The sequence below is a fragment of the Pithys albifrons genome, chromosome Z, assembly GCF_047495875.1.
Source record: "Pithys albifrons albifrons isolate INPA30051 chromosome Z, PitAlb_v1, whole genome shotgun sequence".
Lineage (NCBI taxonomy): Eukaryota > Metazoa > Chordata > Aves > Passeriformes > Thamnophilidae > Pithys > Pithys albifrons.
In genome coordinates, this window is record NC_092497.1 from 15,509,747 (window position 1) to 15,523,408 (window position 13,662).

General features: G+C 35.7%; 1 protein-coding gene across 3 annotated transcripts in view; it reads left to right on the top strand.

The window, feature by feature from the left end:
• The window catches only part of GHR (growth hormone receptor), a 146,973-nt gene extending 133,875 nt beyond the window's left edge, over positions 1-13,098 (top strand). For all 3 annotated transcript variants that reach the window (XM_071580740.1, XM_071580739.1, XM_071580741.1), the window contains 6 exons: positions 280-440; positions 1,450-1,628; positions 5,014-5,185; positions 7,189-7,279; positions 9,988-10,057; positions 10,309-13,098. In XM_071580740.1, coding sequence (XP_071436841.1) covers positions 280-440; positions 1,450-1,628; positions 5,014-5,185; positions 7,189-7,279; positions 9,988-10,057; positions 10,309-11,271 — 1,636 coding nt within the window. In that variant the 3' untranslated portion in view covers positions 11,272-13,098. The remainder of the gene's footprint in view (positions 1-279; positions 441-1,449; positions 1,629-5,013; positions 5,186-7,188; positions 7,280-9,987; positions 10,058-10,308) is intronic.
• Positions 13,099-13,662: the final 564 nt, after the last annotated feature.

The window sequence follows — 13,662 nt, forward strand, 5'->3', positions numbered from 1 at the left end:
CATCTACCCTCAGGCACTTTTCCAAGTGTGAGTGATCGATGCTTTTGGAAGCAGCATCCAAAGCATACAAATGCCACTAGCAGTACATAAGTACCTAAACTCAGTTGTTCAGGTTGCTTGCATAGTGATTTCATGGTAAATTGCCATCAATATTGATAAGTTTTTCTTTTATAAAGTTTACAACATAATAACAGTGTGTCTTGTAATATCTATAATTTATACTTTGTAAGATCTATAAATCTCCCTCTTATGCATATCCCGTTTTTGTTGTCATTTTAGTATTGATGAAGACTGGAAAGACTGCCCTGATTATATCACATCAGGACAAAATAGCTGTTATTTCAACTCATCCTACACCTCTATTTGGGTATCATACTGTGTTCAGCTTGCCAGTAAAAATGAAGTGTTTGATAAAAAATGTTTCAGTGTTGATGAAATAGGTATGCTTCTATTATCTTACTTATTATCTTATAAGCTTATTAACTTACTATTTTATAAGTTTTTGTATTATACTGTGTTTACATTTTGCCTCTTGGAAAAGTGAGTATCTAAAAAATATGACATAGGAAAGGATTTGATTTTGTAAGGTCTGTCATGTGATCCACACCAGAAAATATTGTCCAGATTGGAAGAAAGCTAAAAGGATAAAAACAAATAAATAGTTTCTTTTTCTGAATACCAGTGGTCTCTCAAATATGTGCAAGCTAAAATGAGCTTGTCTTTCCTGTCACTCTCAGTCATCTCTAATGGCTGCTACATCTCCTTGTCCAGCCAGAATGTTGTTAAAACCTTGATTCTGCAAAGCTGTGGAACTGAAACAGTCTTTTGTTCCTGAATGAACATTAATCTACACAATCAGGATGTTTAACACTTCTAAGCTAGAATTTCTATGTATGGCAATATGAATTACAACTCTGTGACTTTGCAGATGCTATTGCTTGTTCAGAGTGGTGGTGTGTGCATATACAATTAATTTATTCCTACAGGGGACTAGAATCCCCACTGCTTTCTTTTATTAAGCTGAAAAAATACAGTTTTTCAGATACCATAGTTTTTCAATGTACTTCTATATTAGTTATCAAATATTTGTCTGTGTTACTCTAATAATCGTTTTTCTATTCAGAAGTCTAGATTTAAATTTTGATGACAATTGTTTGTCTCAGTGTGTTATAATCTGCTATTCAGAAATATACTTTAATAGCAAATACATTTTTAGTCTTCTTTATTACTCACCCAGGTGAGATTTGTGCAGAACATGTCTACTGCCACTGGCAAGGCACCTTCTTGCTACCAAATTTGCAGTGATTTTGTCATTGACTTATATTAGATTATAATCAGAAAACACATGGTTAATATGCTTTTTAAATCCTGAAATCATTTAATAGTGTGTAGTAAGGATGATCATTTCACATTGAAAACTGTTTTATTCTAATTACTCTGTTTAAACAGTACTGCCTGATCCCCCTGTCCACATTAACTGGACTCTGCTAAATACGAGTCACACTGGGCTCCATGCAGATATCCAGGTAAGATGGGATCCACCACCAACAGCAGATGTTCAGAAGGGATGGATTACTCTGGAGTATGAATTGCAGTACAAAGAAGTTAATGAGACAAAATGGAAGGAGGTATGAAGCAAATATTTATTATACAATAGTATAAGTACAGTCTTGTTTTGTCCCCAACACTTTTGTACCACTGTGAAAAACAACAGATTTGTAATTATACTTCAATTTTTAAACAACATATTTTTTCTAGTTTCTAGCAAATGTTGTAACTTCATGTGTCAAGATAGTTATCATGTTGGATAATGTGTTAGATTAGAAAGTATAGTATTCAGATATATGCAAGTTTTCTCAAGGATAAAATACTTTTCTATTGTTTTATGAAACTTCTACTATTTGAACAGGGCATGGTTTTTTAGTAGTCAGAACAGGAATATTTTGATTGGTAAATGTCACCACGTCAGTCCAGATTCCTCAGACTACCCATAAAGTTTTAATACATATAATTATTGCTTCAGTAGAATAAAAAAGAAAAGACAGGAAAGAAAAGCTTTGAGTTACTGTTTAAGTTTTGATACAATAAGCAAGTAAAAATAATTCGACATAGACAAGACTTACAAATTTCATACCAGACAGCAAGGGGAAATTTGTGACTATATGGATAGTCTATGAAAATATAAAGTACAGATACACCAAATATTTTTAAAGTTTTCTTTTTGAAAATCACTTAACTTCTCATGTGGTTAGTTTTTCTGTTACAGGGAAAATATTGTACCCATCTTACCTGAATCCATAGGCTAAGTGCCAGTGTGTCATGGCACATTTGCATTTGGAGAAATCTTCTTTCACATAGTAAGAAAATAATTTCAGATCAGAACCCTTCCTCAGCTTTCCTATTAATATGAGCTGACAGAAAGAAAGCAGATGATACTGTTATGAATTTATCTTAATCTACAAAAGGCAAATTTTCCCATTGAAACCTAGGCAGACTGGTTTGCTTCCCTCCTCACCTCTCATCATTCTCAATGTTAGCTTTTTCTCTTTAGCCTACTCCTGGCTAGTAAGTCTGCAGTCAAACAGGCCTATAATGTCTGTAACTTTTTTCCTAATTCTTATCTGTATTTCCCTCTATACTGTTTTAAAATACACTTATTATATAGCCTCTGAATTTTAAACCCTATGAAATAAGTTTAAGCTGTAAATCAATACCCTGTAAGATGCTGAAAATCTGCAGATTTTCAAAAGCAAGAGTCAATCTCTTTAAAAATGCACATTTTTGATGGGTTTTTTTATAAGCCTTTAGATATCAGTCTTATAAACACCCTAATAAAGCTTTGTCCTTGCTCCAGTACCATCACTAATTCCAGAATACCTTGAGAATAGTTCTTCTCAGGAGATCAAAACGTTCAAAGATCAGTGGCTCTTCTTTCAGAAAACAGAAAAGGAATTGCTGAATGCTATACTTGCCTGAGGAAACATAGTACTAAAGATTATGTTGTACTTAGGCTGTATATGTTGTGTGAGTTTGTGCCTTCCAGCTTAAGGGTACAAACGTGGCACAATTCCCTGAGACACTATCAGAGCACAAAAGACAAGTTTCTGAACAAAATCCTAGTCTGGACTAAGACAATAGCAAATCTCTGAATAACAGCACTGGAGCAATGCTCCAGTTTCACTCTTTGTATTCCTTGCTACAAATCTGTGATGAGTGTTGAGGCAGTAAAGAAAAAAAATTCTAGTTATACATTATCTAGTGATACCTACCTAGTTGTTACCAATTTTTTACGCAAAGGATAATCTTTGACTGCTTAAATATATCATAATGCTTTGTGCATTTAAATAAAAAAATAATTTATAGTACTTAATATTTTACTAGGTCTCCCCCTTACTGAGACTTGGTTGTAATTTTTTTTATATATTTTGGGATGGTTGTTAGACTTTTCATGTACACCATTCATTTTTCAATATATTTACTAAATGAAAATAGATACCTTATAGGAATAAAACATTAATTAGTGAAGTATTTTATAACAGCAGGATGTAGTGATAAGGGGTCCGCAATTATTTTCTGAGAAAACAGAAACAATAAAATCCTAAAACCAATAAAATATCAACCCTTACCTAATGGTGTTCATGAGACAGAGACAAATGCAACATGGCTTACAGTTTGAAAAAAATCATCATTGTTACTAGCTCCTTGCTGTGTATGTTTTTAAAATTCTACCCTCTTATCTTGAACTGTTGATCATTACATTCATTAGACTAAAATTCTGTATCCTCTTGTGTCTATCCATGTCTACTGGTCCTCACTAGCAATAGCTGTACAGACCCAGTGAAGCTGCTTTGTGTTTTAAACAAGTTGTGTAAACACCCATCATCTGAACAATAGAGAAGAATGGTGACTTCATAGTGGAATGTCTGTCTGTGAGTGCCAATAAAAATGTCTGTGTGACAGGGAATCTTGAAAGTCTACCCAGGCCCAGATCCAGCTAATAGGTGATGGAATTGGTGATCACAGCTCAGTGCTCTGTGATGAGGGCCAAATCAGGGAGGACTCTGCTTGCTCTCATTATCCTTTGAAGTTTTGCTGGAAAAAGTCCATTTCATGCTGCAGTCAAGTGCACTTAGGGCAGGGGTGCAGGGAGTACTGACTCCCGGGCTGAATACCATCACTTCCTTCAAATTCCCAATGGCTGCTGTTTTCCAGGCGTTTTAATTCTTAGCCCATGGTGAGTTCTGCAGGTATAATCCTTGATTCTGAAGTAAAAGTACAATATAACATCTGCCACACGGTTTTCTTTTTTGAACACATTTTTGTTATTTTTGTATACTTCTGTTAACTGTTGAAGTATTCTTAGAGGCATAACAGAAAAAGAGCAAAATTTCACTTATTAGGACTTCTAGTGTGTTTTCCTGCATAGTTTGATATTCAGCAGTATCTCCGTATGTTGCAGTTAATATACAGGTTTTCAAAGACCAGCAGTCTGATGCCAGCTCTCACAATCTCCATTGTCACATTTAATATATCGTGACAATTTTGAGACATATGCAGCGTTCTCCAAATAAAAACATTGGTAACATGCGATATGTCTAGTTAAACACATTAATTCTGGTGGAGATTGCACTACCTTTAAAACTCACGTATTATTTTAACAACGTTTTTGGCACTTCACAGTACTGTTGTGTTACAACAGTAAACAGGATTTACAGCTTGATAAGATCAGTGAGAAATGGCACGTAACTGGAAGAAGCTGCCTTTCTTCACTCGCTGTTTGTTTACAGAGAGCTTGGATTCTCCACTCTTGGTCCCCTGAAACACAGCTATTTCTCATGACCTAGCAGTAAGTCAAAAGTAAATTATGTGAATTTTCTCTGAACTCTTCTTGTGGTATCCTTAGAATTTACAGTAGCAAAAATGCCTGCAAAATTTTATTTCTGAAATCAAGAAGCAATGTAAAATTTCCACTACAACTCAAACAAATAATTCACAGTCCCTCTGTCTCTACAGTTAAAACCCAGGGTCTCAACAATGGTTCCACTGTACTCTCTGAAGACGGGAAGAGATTACGAGATACGACTCCGATCAAGACAGAGAACCTCTGAAAAATTTGGGGAATTCAGTGAAGTCCTTTACGTATCTTTTTCTGAACCAGACAGTGGATGTGTTCATTGTACAGAAGGTAAATAAGCAAAGTTTTTTTATTAACTGTGATTTTTGTCTTTTCGGTGAGGAGGGGTGTGTGTTTTTTTATCCCTACCATTGATATTGTATGGTTGAATAGATTACTCAGCCTAATACATGAAAATCATTTAGTGAGATTGAGAATGTACAAGTTCCATATGCAAGTTCAGAGGTAAACTCACCAACTCACTTACTCAAGAGCAAAAATACAGATAGCTTTAAGAATCAGACATAACTGCTGTTGCACATCTTACAAAGCCTAAACCACAGTTAAATCTCACACTTCATCATCTAAAATGAGCACTTCAGAAGGCAAGAGAATTGTCACTTCTGCTAAAGTGTTACGCTGTTGGCTAAGTTTGTTAGCAGAATTACATGCTTTTCTGATCATCCTGATACTGTGAAGGGCAGTGAGTGTTTTTCTGATTCTTGTACAACCCTGACTTGTAGTTGTTTTAAACTGCCATTAAAGACAGAAGAAGAAACACTCATTGAGCACTACTACTACTAAATTAACTCTTCAAAATATGAGGTCTTGAGAATGTATTTTAACAAGCTGCTTCACTTCATTTCCAAATGTAGTAGTGAAGGTAATAAATGAAACAACCCATAACTCTTATCTTTCAAAACCTTGCTAGATTCTCCTTTTTAACTCTTCCTATTAATTAGTTTTCATTCCTAATTTATATGAACAACTAATATTCTGTACATATGGCATTATTTTATTAATCCCATCTGCATTAAGTTGTCAAGGTTTTCATATGAACAAAATTAAAATGCTGTATAAATCTAAGGCCATCCTACAACCACCATTTTCTTCAGTCAGTGCAAATGAGATTCCTCAGGGTGATCCATATCCACACATCTCACACAGCAGCAGTGAGCTGATTTGATGGAGAATTAATTTTTCCTTGTTTTATATATCACCTTAAGGAACATGGAATTAAACTTCAGGTTTCCACGTACTATAAAAATTTAAAGTAGTTACATTCTAATGCAATATTCTTACTTTTTGAAGCAGCTGGTCATTGCTGGTCTTACTGACAGGATAAAGACTTATCGTTAAAATAGAGACCTGTTTAACACAGATATATCAATATAGGACTTTAGTCATGCCTGAAAGCACATCTAGTCAAAATCTAAGCTGGGAACACAGGACTGAAATTCATTCCTGAATGTTTGATTTTCTTTTTTCTCTGTAAGGTCATTCACAATCATGTATAAAGTTACAAATCTTTCTGTCCGGTATTCCTTGGCCAAAAAAAATGAGTGTCATTTGTATGAGAAACTTAATCTTGAGAACAAATGAGAAAAATCTAAGACTAAAAGCAGAATAAATTATTGTATAGAATACTATTGTATTCTACAGTGTCAGCTTAAGTATAATGAAATTACTAGTATTTAAGAGATAAAACATTTATCAGCATTGTTCTTCCTTCCTACTAAATTGCATTTGTCAATTAATTTCTATATTATTTATAGCCACTGGCCAGATAAATAAAAGGGAGATTTTTTTTCAGTTGATGTTTCACAACGTAATTAAAGTTCAACCATTCAAAAGAGAAGTACTATGCTTTTTGACACCACCCTACTCTAGTTTCTGGGAGAGAAAAATAGTTTGCCTGTGATTTAGTGTGCTATTAGTAATGTACTCTCTACTTGGATTAACAAGCAGTATTATGTGCCATCACGACTACTGATAGCATGTTCCAAGCAGGCAGCATATTCCTCGTGGCTGATTTTGCTACAGATATCCTCTTTACTAAGATCTTGTTTAGTTTGTCAAACCAATCTGTTTTTCCAAGGAATCTCAGTGGACTCATAAATTCGTATGGAAAATATTGAAACCAAAAGCATGTTTTTATTTCTGCAGAACACAGAACTTTCACATTTAAGTAACCAAAAATTACATCAGTTCTTACCACTTTGAGAGAAGGTTGAAATTAAAAATGCAACAGAGATGCAGATTCCTGCTAACATGTTCATGTTCTCTTGTTTCAGAAATTGGGTTTCCGTGGTTCTTAGTTGTTACCTTTGGAGCATGTGGGCTGGCCGTAACAGTGATCTTAATTGTGCTGTCTAAACAACCAAGGTAAAGAGGTTTTATTTGTTGGATTTTATGTACCTGTGACATGACAGAAAGTATTCTTGGATTATTTCAAATCTGGGGGATTAGGAACTCTTTTGAATATCGTTGTCCATTCTGGTAAGCTACATGTACACTGGCATTTAAATGTATGGGGCCTTCTGCAGTGGGAATCTGATTATGATGACAACTCCTCTTCCTCTTGCATTGCAGAACATTTTATTCTACAGTATTCACATAGTTCATTTACTAAGGCTTTGAAGGTGTTTGCTTTTTTAGTCCATTCAAATTTTGCAAATACTAAATTTACCCACATGCTGTTCAAAAGTTTCCTACAAACCTGTATCTATATGTTTGATTTTGTTCTTGGACCATTCCACTAATCTCTATTTCATCAAGCCAAGGTAAAGAACTTGATTCCTTGGGGAATATTTGGTCTTTGGACAGACTGCAGCTCCTATAAATAACAGGAATAAAATGAAACAAAGCACAGAATTGTGTTGTTTGTAAAAATTACAAACTTTTGTCATTTATAAAAATTAAACAATGAAACATACATAAAAATGACAAAGTGGTCTCCAAGCGAATTAATCACCTAATATGTGTGTTCAGGGATAGGTTTTGGCAGATTTCAGCTTGGATGTCATACCAGTACTGTTCTAAACTATGGAGCAACACCATGGTCAAGACCCAGTGCACACATGCATATTGTCAAGTGCATTGTAAATACACTTTGAAAGTGAACACTTACGTGTTTTGCACATACCAGCGTAAGGACAAGTCATCGAAATGAAAAGAGTATCATGCAGTTGGAGCAGATCTAAAAAATTAATTTAGGCAAGTAGCACTATGTTTTGGTGGAGTTTAATTTAAGGAAACCACTCCCTGCAATATCATCCCAATCCCAGATTTAAGAGCAAGGCTCCTGATAGAATTCATGACAAAAGCTTGATGTGTCAAAATGGGGCAAGAACAACTTACATGTGGGACCAGAAGCTCACTAAAGTCATCACACTGAGCAAGGAGTGGCTTGATGACAGGAGATACTGAGGACTGAAGTATATCTTCCATCAGAATTTTAAAATATTTTCCGTGCTAATTATGACTGCTGGAGGAGGCTTTTGTCCACTGAGGACCCTTCATGTGGAAAGTTTGTCTGAACCTGTGAACCTACACCCTTTCCTTCAAACTGGAGCATATAGTGGTGGGATACAATGTATTGTGCAGAGAAGAAAGCTGCATAGGTTTTCCATAATGCAAAATATCCAGGCTTGGTCTCCTGATTCTGAAAAGATACCAATTCATATTTTCCTCAGTTCTGATCTTACGTCATCTGAAAGAGGCTCTCTAGGACAGATGCCATAGGTTTAGGTCATTAGAGTTGATAGATGAAAGCTTGAATTATGCTAGGGTAAGAAAGGAACAGAGCGTATTTCTCTTCCCTGAATGATTTCTGCAGGCAACAAGTGGTAAAATCCTTTGTCTGTTTCATCAGAAGCAGTGCCCAGTCCTGTCAGAATAGCTGATTTGTGGATGTGACTGCAAGCACAAGTCTTAAACTGGATACCCTGATAACCCAGCCAGCGCACAGTTAACAGTGCCCCTCCAGGGATTAGGTGGAAAATTACTGGATTTCTGCTTCTTGTTAGGCTTGTTGGGCAGAACATTAAGGGTCTGCCCAAAACCAAAAAACAGCTGGAGAATTTAGACCTCTCATTGTTAAGCCAAAGGTACCTGTATTTCTCTTTAGTATTCTTTTAAGACTCCTGTGGCCCTCTCTGGACTTCACCAAGGTCACTAACAATGCAGCAAAACTAATATTTGGATTTGTATCTACCATTCCCACATCTTGCTTTCTAAAGTAGGCAAGTAACCCAGTATAAAAAGAATGTTGATTTTCCTTTTGAGAACTACAGTCTCTGTTTAAATGCAAAGAAAGAAGAGAGTTAAAATGGAAGAAATAGGCATGGCCTGCTATTGTTGGATTACTAATGGAAAACTATCCTGTTAGGGTATTGTTTTGGGGTTTTTGGGGGGGTAGGGGTTGTCCCCTCAAAGAATATGGAATGTGCTTTATGAAGGATTAGATTAATATGTATTTCCACAGTATGCAAATGCATAAGCAAATTACTAGTCCTTTCTCTGCAAGGATAAAACCCTGCCTTAATAATACATTTCTTGTTCAGAAAAGAGAACTGTCATAGAGATGACAAAATACTAGCCTAAATTTTTGCAGCTGTTTTTCTGTTTTATTTATTAGTTTTAAAATAATTCACTCTTTACACCTAAATGCTTCTATTTTCTATTCCCCTATTTAAATTTAATGGGCTTGTGCAAGGCCACAATGTCCCTGAAAAAAAATCTGGGGAAAGTCAATGCATACTGAAGCTTGTATCATGTTCCATTGAAAAGTATGTAAAACTGGAAACTACTGACAGAGCTCTAGGATTTTACTCTCTCTATAGCATTGAATTATCAAAGACTGGACTCCAAAGTGGATTCCCACAGAAATGTGATTTCAACAAGGAGCTTGCAGAAATTTGGTTCTTAATTAGCAGTGAGAGAAAACAATAATTCTTTTCATAGGAGCATTTGAAATTGAATTTTCAAACATTTAGGTTTTGAAATAATCAAGTATAAATGCAACATAAACCTGTCTTCTTTCTAACTTTCTCAAAAAAGCTGTCAATTAAAAGCCATAATTTTTTTTCCAGGTTAAAAATGCTTATTTTTCCTCCTGTGCCAGTTCCAAAGATTAAAGGGATTGACCCAGATCTCTTAAAGGTAATACTGAGCTCTAAAATCTACAGTGGGAATATTTATAGCAGTAGTAGATGAAAATTGTCTCAGCCAGAAAAATTTGTTGAAGAAAATTCTGACATGGGGAGAGTTGCCACATAATTAGTTTGCATAACATAATTTTAACACCCTTTGCAATTATGACATAACTACAGTTACCTTTACATAAGTTAATATCATTGAAAGTACAAGCATTTTTATTATTTCCTTTACAAATTTTATTTTCTTGCTTATAGAAGGGAAGGCTAGATGAAGTGAACTCCATCTTAGCCAGCCATGGCGACTACAAGACAAAGCTATACAACGATGACTTATGGGTTGAGTTTATTGAGTTGGACATAGAAGACCCTGATGAAAAGAACAGAATCTCAGATACTGACAGGCTCCTGAGTGATGATCACCTGAAATCTCACAGTTGCTTGGGAGCAAAGGATGATGATTCTGGCCGGGCCAGTTGTTGTGAACCAGATATCCCAGAGACAGACTTCAGTGCAAGTGACACATGTGATGCCATCTCTGATAGTGATCAGTTCAGAAAAGCTACTGAAAAAGAAGAGGATCTCTTGTGCCTTGATAGAAAAGATGAAGCTGAGTCACTTGCAAGCTTTGCCAACACAGACACCCAACGCCAGCATATTAATACTCAGTCTGAAAACATCCAGCTGTGGCCACCCTTTGCAGACAGCATTGACTCACCTCATCCATCGGTCCATACCCACATAAGTAACCAGAATTCGTTGACAAATAGTGACTTTTACGCGCAAGTGAGTGATATTACTCCAGCAGGCAGGGTTGTGCTTTCACCAGGGCAGAAATCCAAGGTGGAGAGAGCACAGCGTGAAGGCTGCACAGAACAAAACTTCACCATGGACAACACCTATTTCTGTGAGGCAGATGTGAAAAAATGTATTGCTGTGACCTCACACGAAGAGGATGAGCCACACGTACAGGAACAAAGCTGTAATGAAGATGGTTACTTCACCACAGAGAGCCTTACCACTACTGGTGTCATTCTTGGAGCCCCAACAGCAGCAACTGCAAGTGCAGAGGTGCCTGTCCCAGACTACACGTCTATCCATATTGTTCACTCTCCACAAGGCCTTGTGCTCAATGCAACTGCGCTGCCAGTGCCAGACAAGGAATTCAACATGTCTTGTGGCTACGTGAGCACAGACCAGCTGAACAAAATCATGCCATAGCTCTTTTTCAACTAGGTGCGTGCAGTATTTCACAGCAGAGAGTCAGTTTGGGCTTGTATGCTGAAACCAAAATGAAGTCAAAAAGTTCCTTGTGGTTCTTAGAATTTTATCTGAAATGTTGCAACATGAAAAATACATCAAAATATTCCTGTTTTGTTCTGTAAATAATATCTATGATTTTGTCTTGAGGCTGTTTTGTGTTGTTCTTGTGGTTGTTGATTTTTGTGATACTAAACATTGAAATTACTAATATACAGTGCATTTTGATAAAGCTAAAAATCACATGATTTAAAGTTAAGAATTTAGAAAAAAACTGTGCTGTTGGCAGAGATCTTTATATCAATAATTGGGAATTGATCATATTTAGGTGAAAAACCAAAAGTATCTTGACTAAATAACACTTCTATTTTGATTTATATAAATTAATAAAATATATTTTACTATTTTAGTCATAAAGACAGAAGGTTTTCTATTACACTACACACTGTATTTCAATTATGATGACCCATTTAAGGAATGTAATTGCTGCAATCTTAAAAAGGATTTTCTGTTTTATAGAAGTTTTGTTCACAACTAAAAGAAAACATAGATTTTTACAGAGCCACTTTATACCTCCAAAGAAACCTGTAGAGAAATTTTGAAATATTGTAGAGACTTAAAGGAACTGATTCTATTACTTTCTTATGGTAGGTAGTATTGCATATATACATGCAATTTAAAGTTCTGTATAAAATTTTAAAATACACAAAATATTTGGGCAAATTATTCTATTCTTCTTCAGATTATACTTAATGCTAATAAAATAGAATTTTTATAAGCAAAATTTCTTTGCCACAGTATTAAACACTGTGCAACCATACTTTGACTTAAAATTTTTGAGAATACATGAATAAGCTCTTAGCAGCATAGTCTCTTCACGTTTGACCAACTTCTGAAGCCCTTCTACAGCCAAAGGTACCACTACATTTATTAGTTTGTGCCACATAAAGTCTTGATTAAAAAGAAATAAATTAAGGACTTCAGGAGTTAGCCAGCAGTTCATTTTTATAGCTATAACAGGATTAAAATACTTTAGTGGAACAAGGGGATTAAGTGCAGTATTGTTCAAATGTGGATTTTGTTTCTGCAGCCTAACAGCATCTTCTCTGACTGCGTTAGGCAGACTTTCAGAAGGAAAGGAGAGAAAACTGAAACTCATCAGGAAAGCTCTCTTTGTTCTTATGTATGTTAAGAACCTGATGGAGCTTTGCAATTAACTGTTGTTGGTTTAGGACTTCCCTTCCTAGGCCATGGTTTCATCACCGCAGGGTTCTTTTAAGAAAGCAAGCAGGGACATTCATTTCTTTACTCTGACCTGAAGAGAAGTGTTTGATGTGCAGCGAATGCAGGTCTTGCTTATAATGTCTCCAGCAGAACTCAGTGATGCTCTTTCTGTGACCAAGCGCTACAGGACTGGGCCCAACTACTGGGTGGGGTTTTTAAGTTTAGCACGTACTTTATGGTAAATATGCATTAGATATTCTGCTAATTTGCTGCTATATTTTTCTAACAGCTACATTATTTAGTTTCATATAAAGTTTTGTAGGTGGTAGACACTAATGCAAGTAAATGCCTCTGTGTGTGTTTGAAAGAAGTTTCTTACTCTGTTTCTATTGCCAAAAATAGTTAAATACCTCAGTCAAACTCAGAATGTCATTTTGGTACTTTACTGGTCACACAAGCCATGATACGCAGGTCAGAAAATGTGTCTTTCAGTTTCTATTTAACTTTCCCTATGTTAGTGTTTTGTTTGTTTTTCTTGAAGTTTAATAAATGTATTGTCTTTGATCTGTCTGGGCATACTGTGATTTTTTGTGGATAATTTGATTTTATTAGCAGAAATCAAGTATTTCTCATTGAGTAAAGTAGAATAGAATGCCACTTCCCTTAGTACAGAAATAATGCCTAATGAGATCACTGTTTTCACTGATTGATATGTATGTATTTAAAAATAGAAGCACAGACCTAAATTTATAGATGGAGAGATAGGACATGCTGCACCCAGAATTAGCCAAGACATGTGTTACCAATTTAGCAATCCAGTTTATCTGAGGCTGGAACAGCCTATGATTGCAACTAAATAAGCTGCAGTAGTTCAAGATTTACACATACAGTTGAATCCACAAATCAGATTAGTTAAACTAGTTCGTTTTAACTTGATAGTTAAAACCTAGCAGTATAGGAACTCAGAAATGTCAGCCTGTCTATGGAAAATGCTATATCCTGAAATTCTCCCAGTGTATAACTTGATATGTGCTACTGCTTTCCTTCTCTCACTGGAGATAGGGAGGGAGCATATTGGAGAAATCCAAGTAGAAAAGGGTAAGCCCTTTCCTCCAGGAGAATCAGGGT